This window comes from Rasamsonia emersonii (genome assembly GCF_000968595.1).
Source record: "Rasamsonia emersonii CBS 393.64 chromosome Unknown ctg1118621760553, whole genome shotgun sequence".
NCBI lineage: Eukaryota > Fungi > Ascomycota > Eurotiomycetes > Eurotiales > Trichocomaceae > Rasamsonia > Rasamsonia emersonii.
The window spans coordinates 1-22,768 of NW_013562913.1; the positions used below are offsets into that span (position 1 = coordinate 1).

Below are 22,768 nucleotides of genomic sequence, written 5' to 3' on the forward strand. Positions count from 1 at the left end.
GTCCTGGAAGGCGGAGAAGCCGGCCTGCAGGGCGATGACGATCAGGACGAGGATGGCGAGGGCCAGGTTGGTGACGGAAGGTGGATTGCTCAAGGGCTGCCAGCAGATGAAGAAGACGACGACGCCGACCCACAGCACGGAGCAGAAGCCGCCAAAGACATAGAGCAGCAGCTTCTTGATATAGTTCTCGTGGTGCTTGGAGATGACATTCTTGCCGTCGCGCTGCAGCCTGCGCTCAGCGGCAGCGCTGGTCAGACCGCGGGCGGGGTCGACATTGAACTGCTGGCACAGACGGTCGGCAGGGAGGAGATGGAAGTCAAGGCTCTCGAAGTAGTCCTTGTTGGGGGAGGCCTCCTTCTTCTGGCGCGTCTTGAGCACGTCCTCGGGGACGTTCTGCGACTCGGAGATCTGGATGGACAGGGTGCGGAACTCGATGGGAATGCCGGCCGATGTCTGGGCGTTGCTGCGCCGACTGTCGACGCTGCGCGAGCGTGAACGCCTGCGAGACGCGGGGCGCGGACGGTGGTAGGTGCGCGGATCGTTGGCAGCAGGCTCGAAGGTGATGGTGGTAGCTCTGCCCACGCGCGCCTCGACATCTTTGGTGTCTTCCTCGATGTCGGGCTCGTCGCAGCCCGACAAGGAGGGACGACGAGAACCGGGCATTATCCGAGAAACCGCCAGCAGGTGCTAGAGAACAGACATGAGAAGCGCAACGAGGCAGGACATAACGGGAATTGGGGGGAGGGGGGGAGGAGAAGAGAAGAGAAGAGGAAGTTGGCGGTGGGCGGCTTTTGTAGTGCGGGTGGCAACCGCGAGGAAGGAAGGAGCGACCGGGCGAGGGCCAGCACGGGACGCGGGAAAGGAAGGTGCGAAGCAGCTCGAATCAAGCAGGAGCCATGTCGCTTTTCTCTAGCTGCTGTCTGGGGCTAAATTATACGTGATTCCGTGCGATCAGCAGCACCGTTTCTACTCCTTACGACACACTAGAAATTGTCCACTGGCGCTGTGAGATTCTACGGTCCGTGGAGCGGTGGTTTCATGTTATTGTTATAAATTTCTTTGTTCTGGTGAGTTGCATCCAGCTGGCTGCCACACTCGTACCAGCCATGGTCGTGATAACTGCCAACTTGAAACGTCGTAATACTATATTACTGTCGATACAGCTAGGGCGGTGACGGACAAGCCACATGATCGTCGCGCGCGCTGATTGGCCAGCCGTGCCTGCCAAGCCTGGTCCAAGAGCTCCGCGTGCATCCAGCAAAACTAAATTCCAACCTCACCTTGAATTCTCACGCTTTTGCGTGTCTTTTTCTCGTTTTTCTTGCTGGAATTTCGTTCTTTTTTTGTGGGAGTATTCTTGGTATCTGTCACGATGGTTGATGAGAGCAGCATCGCCCCATATATTCGCCGCTGGTTGTGCGTCTCGAGCGATTTGCCGAATCGGGCGCCGGGCGGGGATGAGGGATTATTCTGGGCCACCCGAATCTCTGTCTCGCCCCACGGACCGTGCAGGCACATGGTTGCCATGCGTGGCTGTCTTTATGTCCTCCTTTTTGCTTATCTTTTTTCTTTGTCTCATTTGCCGCGTAGACAAAGAACAGACAGACATGACATCATCTGATTTTCTACAGACTCTGGAGGAATAACTCCTGCTCAATGGCACGATGACTGAGGATGACGACTCATGGCATTGCTACTCAGCTGGTTACAGTACAGTACCTCGTCACGGCTATTCCAGTCAACCGTTGCAGTCTGGTTCCGCCACCACCAGCCCGAATCCGGGTGATTTTCCACCCTTCCTTGGTTCCGGCCGGGGAATCGTGGCGGAAAGCAACAGAAAATCCCTCATTTTGTTGCTCTTCTCGCTGACGGCATGCCGAGCTGATTCCAAACTGGCAGCTCCAGGCGGTGGAAACTGCGAAGCCTAACGGTCATCCAAAGGACACGCACAGTACGGCAGACTGAGCAATCGCCCCTAGCATCCCTAGGAAATACGGAGTATTACCGCGTTTCCCTTTGTCATTGTCGTTTTTGTTGGTTACCGTCTGCTGCCTATCTGTCGAGTCGTAGTATTAATCCTAGCTCTCTACTCTCGCCTGCTTAGAGCTAAGCTTACCGCACTGATCACTAATTGCCCCGACGTGCATTGCATATGCATGCACGCACAGACGTTTTATTTATTAGCATCTACTAGGTAGCTAGTACCTCAGATAGGAGACAAATAACAACACGCACACAGAAATACTTTTTCATTATTTTTTCTTCCATTTTTCTAAAGGACCAAAAATGCGAAAATAGATGGAAAAAAAAAGGGTTACTTTTCTTTCTTCTGGCTGGATGCTACCTCTCCCCGCTGAGGCATATTCCATTCTCTGGGACGGGTCCCACCGTTCCTGTTCCAGAATATCATGGACGACGATGACGATGACCATCTATCGACGTCTTCTTGCCACAATTCATCCCTTCCCAAAGAAATCTCGCTGCCTGTTCCTAGGCTGGTTCGGTGTAGAATTTCTTGTAGCGGTCAAGAACTCAGGGGACAGATAGTCTCTCCCTTTCTGGTTTTTTATTACGTCAGATGAAAGCTTTCGGCATAGATCTGGGGCAAGGGTGCTAGCAGGCTTGTCCAGATCTTGTCAGTCGCGATCCAAACTCGTCGATTGGTTCTAATAAACCGCTCATACCAGCGGATATGCTGGGCTGGCCGTTGCCTTAGACGGGTTGTGATGATTGTACTGTACTGTTCCTAGGGGATAGTATATAATACTCTCTACCCGTCTGTTGGATGGCAGCTTCCTTCCTTCAGCCTCTTTCCTTCTTGAATATTCAGACACGAGTATCTTCCACAATCACCATGTGTTATCTTGTGCTTCTCAGTAACCATTTCTGTTTGTGATCTCTGCGGAGATTTCCACTCCGCGGTAGCTGTTCGCGTCGCTCTTAAGCTAAGTTCCTCCCTCGGCGTCGTCACATGAAGATCCCAGCTTGCCAGAGACTCGTCGTCAGTGAGGGAAAACATGTCCACATCCTGGGCCCCGATCTCACTGCAAACAAGAGCAGCAAGCTCTGCAGATGGTTTCACAGGAAGACCGTCCAGACAGACGAGCAGGAAGCCCTGCTGAAACCAGCGCGTCCCACGCGTCCACAAACAACAGCAACCTTTGCAGAGCGCTATGGCCGCTGTAAACGCATCATCCACTACGGAAAGACCTCCACGGTGAGACTGTACCGCAAATCGCCATCCCAAGTCTACGCCGTCAAAGTCTTCCGTCGTTCCTGCCGCAATGTCGATCCTCGTCGGATTACGACCGCTCTCGATCACCCGCACATCGTCGAGACGATCGACCTCGTCCGGAACAATCGCGGCGATCTGTGCCTCGTCATGGAGTTCTGTGCAGGGGGTGACCTCCTTGCTTTGTTGATGGCGTCCGACACAGGCAAGCTGGAGCGGGTGGAAGCCGACTGCTTCTTCAAGCAGCTGATGCGAGGCGTGGACTATCTTCACGAGAATGGGATTGCGCATGGGAATCTAACGTCGGAGAGTATTCTGCTTACAGCGAACGGATGCGTCAAGATTGCCGATTTCGATGCGTCTCGCCTACCGCGATATCTCTCCTCTCCTTCGAGCTTGTCCTACATCGCTCCTGAAGTGTATACGCATCGACGCGTAGACCTCAGGACGGGAGATATCTGGGCTTGCGGGATCATATACCTGGCCATGCGAACGGGATACGTCTTCTGGAGCGTCGCCAGGGAGGGTGATGCCCAGTACGACGAATACGTTAAGCGGCGCGCGAAAGAGTCGTTCGGGCCGATTGAGGCTCTGGAAGAGGTGAGCATCACATTGTACATTATATATCTAGGATGCTAATATCTGACCCGGTTCACTCTGCAGAGATCCTGCCGAAATGTCATCTACGCGATGCTCGATCCTAACCATACCCGGAGGATCACGGCGTCGCAGGCTCTGCGTTCGGAATGGGTGTATAGTATTGTTGTCTGCGATGCTGGCGAGAGAGGGCTGTAACTAGCCAATTGATACAACAGATACGAGTGACTGCATAATAATTCCGAATACGGACAAGACAAGCCGTCCACTGCTTGCTCCGACTGCTCTAAAATCTAACCTGCAGAGAACATGCACTCTTACTGCGTCTTGCAATAACATGAATAATGATTCTCTAGCACAACATAAATCACACCTAGATCTCAATCGATAATTCTACATGTTTACAGCAGTATAAATTTATTTTCTGTTCTTCTAGAAAAGAAAGAGAAAAAAAATATGTTTTTTTTTCCCCCTTTTGCTATTCCAATGCGATCAATCTCGCGTGGTATTAATTAATTAAATTGAGCACCTAATTCCCCGACCTTACCCAACTACCTAATTACCTACCTAACTAACGGAAAGATCAGGGTACATATCAGCGGCAATCTCTACCTACCTACCTAGGTATCTACTCTGTGTATGAGGGATTTATCCCAACCAACGAGTTCGCTACTAGTGAACAAGTCGATATCGATATTATCTGTTACTCTGTTACTCTCCACAATATGATAAGAACTAGGCATCGATGGTGTCCTCGTATCAGCATTTGATTACGAATCTCGAATCTGGAGTTGTTCCACTGCTTGTGGTGTTAGTGTTGGTGTTGGGGTTGGGGTTAGTTTGGGGTCGTGATTCATGATTGTTGTATGTGTGTATGCTATGTATTTCCTAAGTTTTTCTCTTTCTTCTCACTCGTGTCTAGGTATAGACCTGGGTAATTTCCCTTTGTTTGCTGCTCTTTTTTTTTTTCGCGGTTCTGAGTGTTTACAAATGACTCCATAGTGCAGATTGCAGATTGCACAATCCTGGGTTATTCTCAAGCAGATTACCTCGTCGTTATCTCGGTGATGGGTTTCTTCTGTGGACTCCAGATCGTGGCGTGTCAATTAGATATATACCATACAGGTGGGTGCTGAGCTGAATGAACGGATGGTTATATGACAGCCACTCGACAATGTCAAATTAGATACCTCAGCTTAAAAAAAGACACAGTGAATTTGCCTAGTTATTTATGTTGTAATACTATACGCTTTCCCCGGTCATGGTCTTGCTTCTTTGTTTCGTATATCATTTGTTCTGTTCATTCCTCGCTATCTCGTCACGTCCCACGCTCGACTACTGGCATGTCGTCCGACGACATTCACCCCGTCATTTCTGCTGGTGGTGGTGTCTATTCAAGAAAGGAGCGGAAGACCTTCAGAACTCAAGCAACGAAAGTCTCTGATGTCGAGACCGCATCTGGAGAGACGATTCTTGACGAGCGGGATCTGAGGAAGAAGCAGGTAGATAGATCATCAGTCATGCTCCAGCTTTCCTCCACTCTGCTTACGACGATGCACAGGAGTTTAAAGGATGGACTGTCGTCTGGTCAGTAGATACATCTATCTACATGCAGGACAATTCCTGACCTAACGACCAGGCTCGCCTATCAATCCATCGGCGTTATTTACGGCGACATCGGCACCAGTCCGCTCTACGTGTATTCGTCGACCTTCAGCGCTCCGCCCAGTTATGACGACCTGCTCGGCGCTTTGTCGCTCATCATCTACGCCCTGACTATCATGGTCGCCGTCAAGTATGTTTTTATCGTGCTGAATGCTGACGATGAAGGTGAAGGCGGGACTTTTGCGCTGTATTCGCTGATTTCGAGATATGTATGTCGCATGCATCCAGTCTGATGATGACGTCTTCCTCTTCTGCTGCTGCTGCTGCTGCTGCTGATGATGATGATGACTTCTTCTGATGATCTTCTCAGGCACACCTCGTCACTCGCCACCCTCGCGAAGAAGCCATGACCCGCATCGAGCGCCATCGCACCGGCGACATGCCTCGCCCTAACAGCCGTATCCGATCCATGATCGAGAACAGCTCCGCAATGAAGTGGCTGTTCAAGGTGGTTGGAGCGTTTGGCGTGGCGCTGTTGCTGGCGGGTAAGCCGTAGAACTTTTGCAACTATCATCCGACTAACAGCGCGCAGACGGCGTGCTCACTCCTGCTCAGTCCATTCTCGGTGCTATTCAAGGGTGAGTTTGATTACAGACTCTCGTTCTGAGCTAATCGTCTGAGCCAATCTTCAGGCTGACCGTCGTCAATGAAAATATCACGACATCGCTGATCGTCGGCGTATCCTGCGCCATTCTGATCGTCATCTTCCTCATTAAACCGTTTGGAACGGCACGGATCGCGGTGACGTTTGCTCCTATTGTGATTGTCTGGCTGTTGTTCAACTTGGCTTTTCATGGCCTCGCTTCTGAATGAGTGCTGACCAGACAGAATTTGGCACGCTACGATGCGTCCGTCTTGAAGGCCTTCTCTCCCTACTTTGCAGGAAACTATCTTGTCCGCAATGGCAGGGATGGCTGGCTGTCTATCGGCGGCATTCTTCTCGCCTTTACCGGGGTGGAAACGCTGTTTGCTGATCTGGGGGCGTTTAGCAAGAGGTTATACAACAACTCCGATAACTCTACTCTTTCTGGAGTGTATGCTGACTGCAACAGAGCGATTCAGTTGTCGTGGCTTTGCTTTGCGTATCCGTGTTTGTTACTAGCGGTATGTCTCGATCGTTCCTTTTTTTTTTGGTCTCTGTCTTTCTATTCTAGTACGCTTTTCAATGCCTTGCTCGACTGATTGCCCTAGTATATCGGCCAAGCAGCGTACATCAGTCGCGTGCCGACTGCCTACGCTAAACCCTTCTATCTGACCGTTCCACCCAGCATGTTTTATCCCAGCTTGGTCGTGGCCATTCTTACTTGCATCGTGGCCAGCCAAGCGGTCATCACTGGTTCTTTCCAGGTATATTATACATATTGTCTGAGAATCTGCAATCCAAGTACTAAAAGTATCTAGCTTCTATCTCAAATCACGAAATTGTCCTACTTCCCCCAAATCGAATTGGTCCATACGCCCAAGATAGTGCACCATTAGGTGTACGTCCCCCTGGCGAACTGGATCATGCTGGTGGGCACAGTCATCGTGACGGCTGTCTACAATAATGTAAGATTCTCTTCATCTGACAGGATAGAGGCTGGCTGACGAGTGCGAACAGACCACCAAACTCGGCGAGGCATATGGGTCTTGCGTCATCTTGGTCTCGTTTCTCACTACATGCATGGTGACAGTTGTCGCAATCATTGTCTGGCGCTTTCCCATCTATCTCGTCTTGCCGGTGTTTGTCGTATTCGCTCTCTGGGATGGAGTGTTCTTGTCCGCGGCTCTGAACAAGGTGCCTTACGGCGCATGGTTCACCCTCGCGGTGGCTGTCGTGCTGTGCAGCATTTTCATTCTCTGTCGCTTCGGCAAGGAACAGCAGTGGAAGTGCGAGGCAATGGACACTGTGCCGCTCTCTCAAACGCTGCAGCTGGAAGAGGCCGACCTGCGCCTGCATCCTACCTTTGGCGGCTCCAACATCCTCCCGCTCAAAGGCCTGGGCATCTTCTTCGACAAGGCCGGCAACCCGGCCGCCACTCCGCTGGTGTTCCTCTATTTCCTGCAACGCTTCACCGCCATGCCCCAAGTGACTGTATTCTTCCATCTGCGCCCGCTGGGGGTGCCTACCGTTGCACCAGATGAGCGATTCACCGTCACCCGCTGCTACGCAGCTGGGACAGACGGCGTCAAGCGAGCAGTACCCAACTGCTACCGCATCATCGTCCGCCACGGCTACACAGACGAGGTAGTGGCGCCAGACCTGGGCTGGTTAGTCCTCGACCACATCCAGCGGTACCTTCAGGACGAAGAAGAACCACAAGAAGAAGAGACATCTACATCCGACAGTGGCTCCAATTCCAACCCTCTATCTGTGCTCCAACAAGCCTACTTCGAACAGGTCATCTACATCGTCGGCAAGGAGCAGCTGCGAATCCGCATCAATCCCAAGACGAACGCCCTGCGCCGGCTCGTTCTGGGACTCTTTCTCTGGCTAAGGGAGAACACGCGCTCGAAGGTGCAGCATCTAAATGTGGATGTGGAGAGGTTGGTTGAGGTGGGATTTGTGAGGGATATATAGACGCAGTAGATATGTAAGGTTCTTTATAGAATGATCTGAAGATGCTTTTTGTGTAGGTGATTGTCGCCAACTTTACTGCTTTGCTTCGAGGGGTTGTTTGAGATGATGTTGTGATTAATTAACTGTTCTTCTTATGAATATTTGTTTGTTCTTTCTAAATTGGAAATATTTATGTGTGTGTGTGTGTGTGTGTGTGTGTGTGTGTGTGTGTGTTGGTATTTGTATGCGTAGGTGTGTCTATAAATAAAAGTTCCGTTTTCGACGCCGATAATAATAAATAAAAAAGGTATAATTAGTAGATTCTAGTCTGGCTTGACTAGAAAGTAGAAAGTAGAAAGTAGAAAGTAGAAAGTAGAGAATAGAAAGCATAGAACAGTGAACGTTGAACACATTGTATAAGTATATAGGGAATACGAACATAAGGACAATGATTAAAGAACAATTTCTATAAGAATAGATTAATTAATGAATCAGGTTCTATCTTCGTCCTCTCTTTCTTTATTCACTAGTATCAACTTATTTATTTTTATTTATGCTTGAGCAATTACTTCTACATACATATATACTCTAGGTAGGAGTCAGGATTCTAGATCTATTGGGGGTTTTTTTTGACTGACAGATATATATATCAAGTATCCCTCAGAAAGAAAAAAGAAAGCTGTTATATATAAGTCGTGGTTGTATTTGCTAGCTACCTAGGTAGATACCCTTTCTCCTTCATCAGGAAGGTGAGTTAGGCATGGTCGTGAATTTATTGCTGTCATTATCATCATCATCTTCTTTTTCGTTTTTGCAAAAATACAATATTAAATAAACATATGTAACAACTCACCCAATAGAGAAGGCAAGGGAGCACTCTATTACGTAGGCCGCCTAGTTTTGTATGCATGTACTTGCCAGGTCTACAGTAGGTCTTTAATCCTCGGCCATCAGCTACTAGAAAAAAGATCAGGATGCGAAGAGCGTCAGTTTTTGTACGGCTCTTGCTTATATGCTTGATGCTTGACGGGATTGTCAGAATACCGGTGAGATAGTTGAAAGTTCACAAGGAGATAATTACTATTAGTCCCCTCGATCAGCAGAGTTTTACTCCTTTCTCCATCAGGAAAATTCCTTCTTTCTAATAGTCTTCTATGCTTTGTTTTATATAATGTTTGATTGTCTATTCCCCTAGAAATTTTTCTTAACGAAGGAGATGGTGCTGCTTCATTAGATGAGATCGGAATGTTAGATTATTATTGCTTGGAGATTCTGACTACCTTCTGGGCCGCTAATCGCACTCCTGCTGCTGCCACTGCCTTAAGCTGAGTCATACTCTGACGGGAAATTATGAATTTTATTATATAATTAGTTGTTATCCTGGTGAGTATGTTGCTTGACGACACAGGAACTCCATCATCAAAGCTCATAGGTACTCCATCCTTAGATTATATGGGTAGTCCATCATTATAGAACAGTCATATATATCGACTATCTATATATGTAGCAGAAAGTTCTTAGTTATAGCTTTATCAAGTACCTACTGCAGTTGCACCTTACAGCATTGCCTAATTGTAATGGTAGCATGTTAATTGGATGGCCCATCAAGTTTTCAGTAAGATGTATCACAGAATCGTCTCTCAGTTTTATATTCGTAATCTGGCTTGGCGTCTCAAGAAATATGTTCAAGTTTGTCCAAATCATCTAATATATCAGACATTATTGTGCCACAAACCATATAGACTCCTGATTCTGATTCAGTCCAAGGATTGGATGCTATTGTAATAGATTTTGTTGTTGCCCTCCTAACAATTGAGCATAAATATTTAATGATACCTGATTGACTATTACTAACAAGTTCTCCAAAAGTGTAGGAGTTATTGCATGGTATGATTTCAACTCAGCAGAAGCATAGGTGTCAAGGTTAGTAGATTCCTGGTCAATTGCTGGATGGGGACTACCAGCAGTGTTCATCTCAGATCGGGATAGGAAGGAAGTTCCTATCGAATTTTGGACAGCCCTATTCAGAAGATTAGGGTCTCACCTCATCTTCACAACTGCGTGGAATATTTCTTGCGTCGTCCTCCATTGCTTCATTTTAACTGCGAGATCACCGCGAGATCACTCACTTGAGTGCCATAGAGGCTCCACCGTCTTTTGATGAAATCCAATGTTTCCTCCACATGCAATAACTTATTCTCAAAAATGAAGGTCCCAGTAAATATCAACTTTGTTAATAATGCAGCCAGCTAAATCAATAAAGTCATCATATGGCTTCTCAGCTGTTTGTCTTATGAAAACTGGCTTATATGAACAAGCTCTTGACCTATTATAGTGGCGACCAGTTGAACTGCGGCTTAATCAATTAAGATTACTAACTTCGTGTATGGTTCAAGGTTAGACCATTGGGGCAGCTCCTCTGGCACAGGACCTTGGAAATCCTATTTCAGAAGCTATAACTGAATCGCACACATGGCTGGGAGGAATCGAATGGTCGATCCAGGCTTAAAGCTGGGATGCTCCTTTTCCTGGTGCGTCTTGTCAGCTCCAGAGCCTCCTGCGGAGACCTCGTAAGGTCTCGTCAGGTTTTTGGCACATTCATTGCCATGTTACAGAGTAGTTGAGCTTCTTATATCTCTAGACTCTATCATATAGAAAGTGATTATTTTGCCACTTAATTGCTCGGAGGTTCCCCTGGCTATTAGCTAATAGTTTTGCTTATCTATGTATTTTATACAGTAAACGGAAATAGAAACAAAATTCTGTCTGGAAAAAGCCCTCTAAAACTCCCTATATCACTATAAAGTACTATTTAACCTATAATGTAGGCTTTTTTTTGAGGCTTCGCAATAGGCTTCGCATGGCTTTATAGGGCCTTAGAAAATTTTTGGATTTTTACTTGACCATATCAAAACGTAGAAATTACTAGTGACTCTTCAAGGGACTATAGAAGTGATATATTCAGCTGACGAGGACTATCTAAGCAATTATTCGGACTGCTTGGCTTGCTAGTAGAGTCCGCTCTCTTAAGAACAAAGAATATTTCTGCCTCCTGAGAGCAGACTAGGAGGTTGCCTCATTTTTGCACTTGATAATTTACTTTCTCAAGAGTCTGGTATTGAACTTCTTCTACCGACTCTACTGCCTTTTTCTTAGGACAGATGCGCCAAACCTAATCCTTAATCTGCTCCTAGAGATCGAAAATCTTTCTATTTGTGTCCTGTTTCAATATCAGTTGAATACGCCGATTCTTTGGTCTGTTCCATTACTCTCATGCAGCATTTGTATTCTCGGTCCTTTTTTAACTAATTTTAGAATGCACCACATGGATGAAAGGCACTGATAATAGAAATGTTTTAATCAATTCTATTTCTTCGCCCATGGAGGTTGCCAATGAGGTCGAGAAACTTGATTAGCATTGCATGGAAATGGAAACTGATTATTGGAAGGAAGTTAAGGACTAATTTACATTTTTCCGTTCTTAATTTTTTTTTGGCCTTGTCTTTTAAGTATAGCAGAGATAAATGTCTATTTCTCCCACAAATAAAAATAGCAATGTAAAACTTCTGGGATTATGTATGAAACCAGGATTGATAATATAACTGATCACTGCTACCCTAACAAAGCCTAAATCAAAACCACTAAGAATCAATGAAGCGATTTATTGTACTCATACAAGAATGGAGATAAGCAAGACCTTAATCAATAATGATGAAATGAAATCAACACACATACCAAAATCCCTTCAAAGAGCACAGGAAAGGACACTCATATACAGTACACAAACATGCACACTTAATTAAGCCTGGCCGCAAGTTGCTTGTCCTTGAGCCGTGACCATTCACGGTAAACGGACAAGAAACGGTACTGAGATAGCGAAGCCAGGCAAGAAACACTCCATCTTCACCTTTACCACCAGGTAACAGTAACGATTCACAAAGTCAAGGCCGAGCATAAAGTCTTCAATGGATATATTTGATCCATAACCGTCACCTTCGAGAGGCCCTGTTGAAGTAAAAGGTCACCATCCCTTCTGTAGTTGTTGATCAAAGATATCTGGAAGTTGCTCTTGGCGAACGACAGGTGGAAGTTCTTCTCGGTAAAGCACAATGACCGAATAAGTCGCAATGCAGTCACGACTAAACCCCAATTTTTCCTTTGGATTTCCTTCGTTCTCTCCCACGACCAACAGGCCTATGGGTAAAGGCGAATAAGCAGTGAGAGTTTTAGGTAGTTCCCGCTTAAACTCAACCACTAGTTTGCCTCTGATCGGAGGTACAGAAGGTGTCTCTTCATTTGCTCCAGTATTCGGTTGTCCAGACATCTTGTGTGTGTGTATGTGTGTGTTCTGGTTTCACGACGAGCGTAGGCAAGTGTCGGTGCCAATATTGAGAAGTAGGAAGAGTGTTTTCGATAGTCAATAGCTTTCCTTCAGGAGTTCAGTGCCTGGTCAAATAGCCTGGTAGTACTATCAATGTTGTCTGGTGAAGCTTGTGCTGCAAGGAAGAGATGCTTCAAGGAAGGAAATTAAAAATAAAAATGAAGAAGAGGAAGAAGAAAAGGAAGAAGAAGAAGAAGAAGGACATGTTAACGACCTGTATATTGTTCAGTAGACCATATGAGTCACCGACATAGTCATATTTGAGGTAACGATTTTTGGCTGGTAACTGCCGTGGATTAATCCCCTGCTTTTCTTTTTCTGTCACCGAACCAAACAACCGTTTCATGTCGAGGCGAGTTGGATTGTATCGAAGTTGAAAAAGAAGTGAATAGTGTCGGAAGGTTCCGATATGCTCAACATCCTCCGCCAATTTGGGAATGTCAAAGAGCATGGAAATAAAGACTCGGGATGAATCTCTTTGTATTCCCATAAACATACTCCGTAAATATGGGTAGAAATCCGCTGGAAGACTTTCTTCCCTAATCGCTCCTGTTCATTAGATTGCTAGAATCAATTCAGTGACTCTTCTTTGCCAATGCCTACCTGAATGTTTTGCCAACAAATAGAACCATGTTATATTAAGAAAAGAATGTCCCATTCTTTCTTGTCGGAAGGTGTCTGCGTATAAGCCCTGGTGGATAAATATATTCAAACAAAGAGTAAGTGACTAATAATTAGACATAGAGTGCAAGTTGATGGAGCAAAACAATAAACTATATATCATTCCTGACTGAGCACCTGATGTAGAACTTCTAAGATGACGAGACTATTTATAAATGTGACAGTTTATGAGGATCAGACAGCTTAGAGCGATGAGGATTTATGCCGATATTTATGCTGATAGTTGTACGAGACCTGACAGGCTCAACTGGATATAGTTTCAACCCTTAATTTAAAAGCGGTGTCTCAGCAAACCGTTGGGCTAACACTGAGAGCTTTGTCGTTAAGCCGACAAAGAGAATGTTTGTTCTGTGGTCTCATCTGAACAAAGGTTTTACTTGTCTAGAAAACCTGTTTGTCTGACAGATCTCATACGACGACTGTTGCTGTTATTGGTGTTTTAGATCAGTATGTCCGTAACCAGACCTTAGACAGAGATAGACGCAATCCTAGACATCTCAGTGATCTGAGTTAAGACAGGATGAATAATCCAGGAGTCTGTGAAAAAGAAAATCCACGCTGCCTATTGCGATTCCTTCCTTTATCACAGTATACTTTATCAAGTCTATGACGGTATACCTCCTTGACAGCTGTTTCCAGTCAGGTCATTCTTATATGTCCTTTATAATAGTAGGATCTTCTGAAACCGATTGCAGAGGGTCTGGTCTGTTTTGAATAACAGTTGCAGATAGTAAGATAATCGACTTCCCCGGGTTGCAGAAAACAATGAATGGAATTAATTAATCCAATAGAACTTACGAGAGTACCCTACCACATACAAGGACAACGTCAATTTTGGATACCAAAATCACTTCGTACAAACTCCTTCATCCCATGAATGCCATTCATACGTACATACGTCCCATATCACACCTCGACTGCTTCTCCATCGACAGGTCCGTCGAGCTCCCCCGCAGCAAGTAGGAACGACATCGAGCCGACTGCCGCCCGTAAGTAGCCCCTCGCTCGCACCTCCACCATAAGGCAGCATTCTTGACCAGGAGTCAGCTGTTGGATCGCCACGTCACCGAAATAGCAATTCCCACCTTCTGAATTCGCGATGAGGAACCCGCTCGTCCATTGGAGGATATCTGTGTTTCCTTGCTCGTCACAAGCCACGATTCGAACGACCACTTCGTCCAGATACAGCTGTTCATACTGCTCGATCAGCGGCAGATCCGCATCTGCGGGGTCAGTAACGCGGAGGTTCACGGTGAATGCCTTCCCAATGTGCACGACTGGCGGTGGCTGTTCGACAAGCTCGATGTTCAGATGCCTTGATGCGTGCGCTTCCGGCACGTTAATGTTGATCATCTGCAGTTCGGGTATCGTGAAATCCTCGGTCGAATCATCAGACGGTGATCCACTAGCCGAAGATCCACTGGAGGGAGGTGTGTCATACAGCAGAGGCATGATGAAGTAAGTATTCAATCCTTGTCGTTAGTGGAAAGAATATTGCTTACAGAAGTAGTCGTTTGCTGGTATAATTGCCGATAGCTTCGCTGATTTTTCAATCCTTTTGTCTCTCTTGACTTTGGAAGACAGATGGACATGAAGCCCATGTTGAACGGTTTTTATATTCTCGTTATTGCTTTATGGAGGAATATATTGACTTACTGTCACTTGAAAGCTCCTTTTAGCCGGTAATATTCGACTATTCCTTTTGCTGATACTGGATCTTTGCGCTTGATTATTCTCTTTTTATGTTTTCTGTCAGACCAGAGGTAACTTCTTCTTCTTTGTTACGTAGATTCTCAACTGCATTGTGGATCTCTTCTGCAATTCGCATTCTATATTCTTTGTTCCTATGAAGCCAACAGTTATCAGACAAAGATGAAATTTGACCGACCTCAATACCTTAGGTCATTGGGATTATAATCAGCTGATTCCTTTATGGCTTCTTCAACCATAATTCCTTTGTCCTTCTATCGTATAAGTCCTAGTATCCAAATTAAATGTCTGTGTTTAACATTTGCTTCAACAGGTTCCGACACCAGTCTTTGGTTACTTTCCATACAGAATGTACGGTACATAGATGGTAATGCAACCACTATCTCCTAAGAATAAGGAAGACGATACACAATGTATAATGTAATTAATCGATCATTGCCAAAAAAAATATAATGAAGAGTTGTTGTCAATATGCGAACAGTTCCCTAGCTGTCTAAAATATTAGTACTTTATCGACAACCCTCTAGCCTAGAAGATGGTATAGAGACGTTAATGATCTTACCTAAGTTGAAAGTAGTATTTGCTCGAGGATTCTTCTTGGATGTAGAAATAGAAAGGAGAACATGCAGAATCACATCTTTAGAGAGTTCAAGTCATCTATCTGTCGAAAATCTATTTAAAATCGGTAGTTGCTGCTCACTTTGACAGTTCAGACAGGTGAACTTAGATAGGACATTAGGACTTAGGGCTAGGGCTGGTGCTCGTCAGATGACTCACCGTCGCTTTTCCTCATCTGCAACGAAAATATTAACGCTTTATCTCCCTGAGATCTCTTGTTGATTTCTTGTACATACACCATTTGTCTAATTGCTGATCTAATTGTAAGAGAGGGTTATACTTCCTACAAGATAATTCCACAGTGTTCAATTCAGTATTGTCTGTCAAGCTCCCCGTAGCCTGGGTGGTCTGCATCAGCAATTTCGGCAACAAATAGATCTTAGGATCTGCTTCTCATGTAGTATCACAGAGGCATTTGACCACATATGAAAAAAGAAAGGAATGCTATGACATCTAATTCGTAGAGAAGTCTGCAACATGTGTTCTCCAGCGAGGGAAAACTATCAGCAAACAGAAACAGAAAATAATTTTGACCATTGTCATCAGCCACAAAGCCATGAAAAACTTAGTTGGGAAATCTGGAATTCTACCTCGACCGAATAGTCTGTCAAAGAGCGATTTTTTCCCTTAAGTCGGGGGGTGTGTGTAATCTGATCGCGTATTAAGAATCAATCATCTGAATGTAAACAGTTTTGTCTATAATCTTCTAAATCCCCAATATTCCCCTCTATTCTGTCTTGAGTTTACATAATTAATATGCAAGTCATTTATCAAAACTCTGAGTTCCACTACTGTGAGTAATTCAATAGACGATGAGCATTCAACATCGTCAAAGTTATCCATTCTCAATTGCGATCGGGCCCGGGCTAATGTAAGACATGGATATGACAGAAGAACGCCAACGGCTGGGATGATCCAGGTTGACGGGACACCCCTGTCAAGCTATTAATGTGTCACAAATAACGACGGACAGAATTGCATCTTCATTTTTTCCCTTTCTCTACAGGGATGCCATTCCTTGTTATGTAGTTTATATGAGGATATCCAACATAACAGGAAGAAAACCTATAAAGCAATTTTGACTCGAAGAGCGGTTTAATTAATTATGACTTCTTCACCCCCTCATCTCCCCCTCTCTTCACACATACTATAAAGCGACGGCAAGAAAAAAACAGATAGAGGTGATAACATTATTAACTCTGACGAATCGGATGTGCCGGTTGCAGTCTGACCATCACATCTCAGGTGTGGTGCTATACCTTGCCCTATTGCCCATTGCCTGCATAGCGACTAGGGTTGTGTAACTCGGTGGCTTATTATCCCACCCATTCTCTTGGGCTAGGCGAACCGAACTGGTGGGATGCCACAGCAGACAGACGGACGTATATTCCCCAGCCGAAAGTGTATGGGAAGCTTAAGGAAGCTCAACGCGGTCGTCACACCCTCCTTACTCAGGAGATAATGTCGAAATCACGGTAAGGACATACTCTCCTTCTTTTTTTTTCCCCGAACGGTTGAAGTATTTCCTGTACTGGTTTCCTTCTCTTAACCAAGCAGACTCTTGCGCCATGATAACTACTCTTTTGACCATCCAATCTTTTCCACTATAGAGGCTCTGACACGCTTTCCCAAGGACAGAGGGCCAGATATATCCATAATATTTTTTTTCTCACAGTCTCTAAACACCAGTTAATGAATCAGAGGCTTATCCAACAACTCATCATGTTAAGTTTGACCCTACACCCTCACTCATCCCTAAGGGTGTGGGAGAGATTCAGTGCCAGCTTCCTCGAGAAGAGATAGCAAATTATTTTACCCAGGAATGGGATCTCCAGTCTGATACCAGGCTTCCTGATCGGGCTCTCGTAACGGACGTGGTTTCGTGTTCGGCTGTAGTTCACCAACGCCTACAAGCAGATTCCGAATATGCTACGAGTCGGTTCTCCGAGCACTCGCACTCCTAGTATCTGTAATACAAACGACGAGTCAAAGCTTCCCTCTCTGTAGTACCCACTCACTCACTGGGGGAAGACCACTCTGGGCCTTTGGGGCATGGCGACTGGTGAAACATCACATGGTGCGTGTCCAGCTATGGATCCATGTCAAGGAGGATGGATGGATAGCAAGTCTGTCTGGACGGAACGCTCTTCCGGGTCTGGATCAATTCTCTGAAATGGATCTCTGCGGAAAAGATTAAGGACTACTCAGGCGATGGACAGGGCGTCAATCGAGTGGATATCACAGGTTGAGCAGTGCACCGGCCAAGGGCATCGCCTCAGAGGATATCAGGAGAGCCTAGACCGGGACTTTGACGTCTCAAGTAGCGCCAGACGGTCGTCACTTCATCCCTGCTGCAGTGTCGCACTGATAGAGGGTATAAAAATCGATCTGCTATAGGTTTGTCTTACTTAGAGCTGTCTGCAGGGGGACATGTTCGCAGCTATATTCTTTGGATTAGCGATCTCCATGCAGATGTATATAAATGATGTGTGTGCACACATAGGTATATACCTGCTTGATATTCGTATCCAGATATCTGGTCTTTTCTCAGACAATGGGCCTTTCTTTGGAGGCTTAATTGAAGATTCCTCAAACGCCATTCTAACAGAGATCACCATATGTTCTTGTAGATTTGTAGCATCAGAGCCCATACTAGCCCCTCAGCTTCCCACTTCGGTCATATTCTCTCTTCCCAGGATGTCAACGGTCTAGATTCTCGTTTTCGACTCAAAGCATGTGTTCGTCTGAGCATGCGAGCGGATGGGGGCATTGCAGTCCCAACGTCTCGGGGTTAGCAAGCATTGCCATGTAATGCCTAGGTCAATGCGCCTCCGACGAGACACTTATACTTTCAGCTTGACTGACTAGCTTATCCCTAAAATACGAGAAACTGACGCGTCCGTGGTCCATCACAGACCTAGACTCTGCCACTTATCATTGATTAATGATAGAAGGGTCTTTCAACGTTCTGGACTCCTGCTACGCCATGCAATCCTGGAGCATCGGCAGGATGAATTTGCCGTTGGTTTGTGCTGAAGACATGCATATAAATAATTCGAGCAATCTTCCAAATGCCTTCTCGGGGAGTACAATCACCGCGCTCTGCAGATGATAATGTCACATTGATGGATCCCCTTCCAAACACTACGGATACCTCCATGGACACGCTCTCATCCCAAGCGAGGCAGCTGCTCGAGAAGACAGTTTCGAACTACACCGAGAGGTATGGTGTCGGATTGATGAGCGATTCCATCTACGACACGGCCTGGGTATCTCTCATCCAGAAGGAAGTAGACGGACATCGCCAGTGGCTCTTCCCCGAAGCGTTCGATTATCTTTTAGATCGACAGGGCGAGAATGGCGGCTGGCAGGTCGGAGGTCCTACAATTGATGGCATCTTGAATACGGCGGCCTCCCTCCTCTCGCTGAAACGACACCTCTCGGAGCCGCTGCAGATGCAATCCTTCTCTCAGCAGGATTTGAATAACCGGATTGTCCATGCCACTGCCAGCCTTGACGAGCAACTCCAGGAATGGGACGTAGAAAACACGCAGCACGTCGGCTTTGAGATTCTCGTGCCTGCTCTGCTAGAGCTGTTGGAGAAGGAAGGGATCTCTTTCACCTTTCCTGATAAGAACACCCTGGACCGAATCAACCGCATCAAACTCGCCAAGTTCAAGCCCGAGGTCCTTTACTCGCCTGTCAAGACAACGGCTTTGCATTCGCTGGAGGCCTTCGTCGGAAAAGCCGACTTTGATCGCCTCGCGCATCATACCGTCCATGGGTCTATGATGGGATCGCCGTCCTCGACGGCGGCGTATCTGATGTACGTATCCAGATGGGATGATGCTGCCGAGGCGTATCTCCGCCATGTCTTTGAGCGTGGAAATGGAGGTGGCCTGGCGCGTATCCGACAACGTATTTCACGTTCACCTGGGTACGTTGCTCCTCTTGTCTCATCTGGCGCCTCTGATCATCCTGCTAGATCCTGTCCACCTTGCTTGAGGCGGGATTCACCCGCGAAGATCTGTCCTCGTCAGCACTGGATAAAATGGAGACGATTCTGGAACGGGGCTTTGAGGAGGAACAGGGCCTGCTGGGATTTGGTATGATGCGCGATCTTGCAGCGAGACTCTTCATGACAGAGCTGACTGACGATGACATCTAGCCCCCCAGCTCGGCTCCGACGCAGACGACACCGCAAAAGCCATCTTGACCCTGAACTGTTTGGGAAAGGCAGTGTCCCCTGATTCCCTGATCCGAGAGTACGAAACACTCACCCACTTTCGGACGTACGCCTTTGAGAGAGATCCAAGCTTCAGCGCCAATTTCAACGTGCTTATTGCCCTGCTGCACGTGTCGGATCCTGCAAAGTACTGTCCCCAGATTGAGAAATGCGCTCGTTTTCTCTGCAAGCTGGCGTGGGAAACGGATGGCTTTGTAAGGGACAAGTGGGCATGTTTATCTATTAATATTGCCACGGGACTCTTTCGAGACAGTACTGACCGATTGCAGAATTTATCCAGGTACTATTCCATCATGCTCATGGTCCAAGCCTTCACCGACCTGCTAGAGCTGTGGAGTAATGGACCGCTGTCCGCCATCCCGGACGACCTGATCCGCGACAGAGCATATATCCTGCTTTTCCAGTCTGTCCATCGCATAATGCTGAGTCAAGAAGATGATGGCTCATGGAACCATTCTCGCGAAGAGACGTCGTACGCCATATGCACTTTGCTAAAAGCGTCAACTCTCCCCTTTTGGGAACTGTTCGCGTCGGAGCTGAAGCTCGCTATCGCCCGTGGACGAGAATTCCTCCAGTCTTCACCAGCCGACAAACCCGGGTATCTTTGGATTGCAAAAGTGACCTATGCCTCCGATGTGCTGTCCGAGTCGTACGTCCTTGCTGCTCTTCGCACACCCACGGCACTGCACAGAATCCGCACCGGCAGCCTCGAGCCCTCTGAGCACACTATATCCAGAATCGAGAATTACATCCCGTTCTATCGCCAAACACCGCTGTTAGCGTCCGTGCCCGAGTGGCAGCTACGTGCCTCCCTCTTCGAAGGCTATCTCTTCCAGCCGGCCCTCCGCAGGCGCCGGCTGGATGTATTCCCCCGCAAAAACATGCCAGAGGACAAGTACTTCGAGTACATACCGTTCACGTGGACGGGATGCAGCAATCGAAATCGCACGTTTGCCTCGGCGGACTTTTTGTTCGAGATGATGGTCCTTTCGTTCCTGAACTACCAGGCGGACGAGCACATGGAGGCTGCAGGGAGACGCTACGCAGGGGATCTGTCTGGCCTGAGCCAGATGATCGATGAAGTCTTTCAGCGGCCAGCAGCAGGCGAAGCAGATACCACAGAAGACGACATCCGAGGCCCACTGACCAAGTTCGTCAGGTACTTCCTGACACATCCCCGTGTGCTCCAGGCCAGCGAATTCGACCGAGCGTCCCTGCGACGAGAGCTGAAGCGCTATCTCCTGGCGCAGGTAGCCCAGACCGAAGACAGCCGCTTGTTGCAGGAGACGCGACAGGGCAAGACAGCAACGACATGGGAGTCCTTCTTCCACTGGGTGCGGTCGACGGCGGCGGATAACAGCTCCTGTCCGTACGCCTTTGCGTCGGTGGCGTGCTTCCTTGGCGACAAAGATCGGGACTGTTTCGAGGGGGCAGAGGAGAAGTTCATTGCCAGCGACGTGGGCCAGCATCTGGCGAGCATGTGTCGCATGTACAACGATTTTGGATCGGTGGCCCGGGATAGAGAGGACCAGAATCTCAACTCGATCGATTTTCCCGAGTTTGCGGATAACCACACCGATCAAGACGAAAGGACCGCCAAGGAAGTCCTTTTTCGTCTCGCGCAGTACGAACAGAGTTGTCTGGACGCTGCGATGGCGCGTTTGGACAAGCTGTGCAGGGACGACGCGCGCAAGAGGCGCAAGCTGGATATTTTCCGCGTGTTCTGCTCGGCTACGGACCTGTACGGGCAGATTTATGTTGTAAGAGACATTTCGGTTCGTAGAAGTATGAATGAGTAGCAGTAGCCCTGAAGTGGATTGACCGCAGTCAAAGAGTCGAAATTTATTTAATTTGTCGATGAGAAACACGGTGTTCTTGAGCAGGCGAGAGAATTAATATAATAACTAATTTGTCAAATATAATAACTCAATTGACCAGCAAGGCAGGGATTATTATATTCATGTTGAATTGCAATATATTGATATTACTATCAATCAGACACTCTATAAAGTGAGTGAAAAGCAGAGCTTTACACCTAAGACATTACACTTGCTCCTCTTCTTAGATACAAGTTAGATCTTTCTTTCAATGGGCATGCATTGATCCTTCGCAGTACTCCATGTATACAGGTCAGTTCGTACATGTAACGAGACATATATATCTCGATATATATATCTTCCACATTACTAAGTACTACAGTCCATACTTCCACCAACACAACAGAATCGACAAGATATTCACCCTCCTCAATCAGCAGAACATTCAAACGACTTAATCATTCATCCATCTCTCACTTTACATCATAAATTGAAGTACATTATTCCATGTTCTGCAGGTATTCTTCAGGGCAAGTCACATTACCCCATCATCGGCAAATCACTCTCCACAACTGCCGAAGGCCAGACAACTAAGACAGTGGAGCGCCATTACCATCATCAACACCCCAGAAGAGAAGAGACTAGAAGGTTTGTAGAAGAAGGATAGAATCGAGTCGTACAAGAATAATGACATACTCCGTAGGTACGGTATTACTCCGGAGTAGATGCCGAACAAGCGAAATAAGTCACGGACGGAGAAGAACTCTACCTAGGTACTAGGTGAACTGAAGAATTCTATCTATCTACTTAAAAATTACATAATTTCTTCCTTCCCCATGGGGTCAATAGTGGGTCATCCACACCTACATACAGAGTACACAAGGGGAGTAAAATATATCCATATCATATCCACTACATACAGTACATACATGTCATCGATGCTATGTAGTAGCATAGCAGTAGTCTACAGCTGCAAAGTAAACATGTCGACAAGCGATCGTATCGTATCGAACCCCAGTCAAAAATTCTTCACGATTATTCACGTCATGCCGTGTAACTTGTGTTACGTCAGGGATGGAAAAATGCGGGGTCTTCATTCATTTAATTAATTTACTCCGTAATACATACTTAGCTTACTATTTGCCGATGCGGGGAAGATGGCTCAGCTGCTAATTGTGGGGAGCTTAGCCAATCCAATGAAACGACTGATCCAGTGGCAATTACCGGGCATTTATCATTCTGCAGCATTTTGTCATTCAGCACGACCTCAGATGACACGGTA

At 46.7% G+C, this 22,768-nt stretch overlaps 5 protein-coding genes across 5 annotated transcripts; 2 read left to right on the top strand and 3 right to left on the bottom strand.

The window, feature by feature from the left end:
- Positions 1-3: 3 nt before the first annotated feature.
- On the bottom strand, positions 4-663 carry T310_7498 (Na/K ATPase alpha 1 subunit; the record flags this gene model as incomplete). The annotated part of the gene is made up of 1 exon (XM_013469701.1): positions 4-663. A coding segment is annotated over one exon (660 nt), but the record flags the coding sequence as incomplete, so codon positions are not given.
- Positions 664-2,971: 2,308 nt separating this feature from the next.
- Positions 2,972-8,054, top strand: T310_7499 (Potassium transporter; the record flags this gene model as incomplete). The annotated part of the gene is made up of 13 exons (XM_013469702.1): positions 2,972-3,832; positions 4,454-4,466; positions 4,569-4,663; positions 4,837-4,954; positions 5,042-5,331; positions 5,391-5,416; positions 5,469-5,703; positions 5,805-5,979; positions 6,027-6,072; positions 6,319-6,598; positions 6,686-6,841; positions 6,889-6,975; positions 7,095-8,054. The coding sequence occupies 13 exons, from the start codon at positions 2,972-2,974 to the stop codon at positions 8,052-8,054; spliced, it is 3,342 nt and encodes a 1,113-aa protein (XP_013325156.1).
- Positions 8,055-9,459: 1,405 nt separating this feature from the next.
- On the bottom strand, positions 9,460-10,173 carry T310_7500 (uncharacterized protein; the record flags this gene model as incomplete). The annotated part of the gene is made up of 4 exons (XM_013469703.1): positions 9,460-9,528; positions 9,594-9,737; positions 9,870-10,053; positions 10,163-10,173. The coding sequence occupies 4 exons, from the start codon at positions 10,171-10,173 to the stop codon at positions 9,460-9,462; spliced, it is 408 nt and encodes a 135-aa protein (XP_013325157.1).
- A 3,419-nt stretch (positions 10,174-13,592) lies between these two features.
- On the bottom strand, positions 13,593-14,547 carry T310_7501 (uncharacterized protein; the record flags this gene model as incomplete). The annotated part of the gene is made up of 3 exons (XM_013469704.1): positions 13,593-13,724; positions 13,894-13,902; positions 14,008-14,547. 3 exons carry the CDS (start codon positions 14,545-14,547, stop codon positions 13,593-13,595), a joined length of 681 nt encoding a protein of 226 aa, XP_013325158.1.
- A 3,947-nt stretch (positions 14,548-18,494) lies between these two features.
- On the top strand, positions 18,495-22,211 carry T310_7502 (Terpene synthase family protein; the record flags this gene model as incomplete). Its single annotated transcript, XM_013469705.1, has 6 exons — positions 18,495-19,529; positions 19,600-21,429; positions 21,608-21,679; positions 21,735-21,812; positions 21,869-22,134; positions 22,190-22,211. 6 exons carry the CDS (start codon positions 18,495-18,497, stop codon positions 22,209-22,211), a joined length of 3,303 nt encoding a protein of 1,100 aa, XP_013325159.1.
- Between the last annotated feature and the right edge of the window lie 557 nt (positions 22,212-22,768).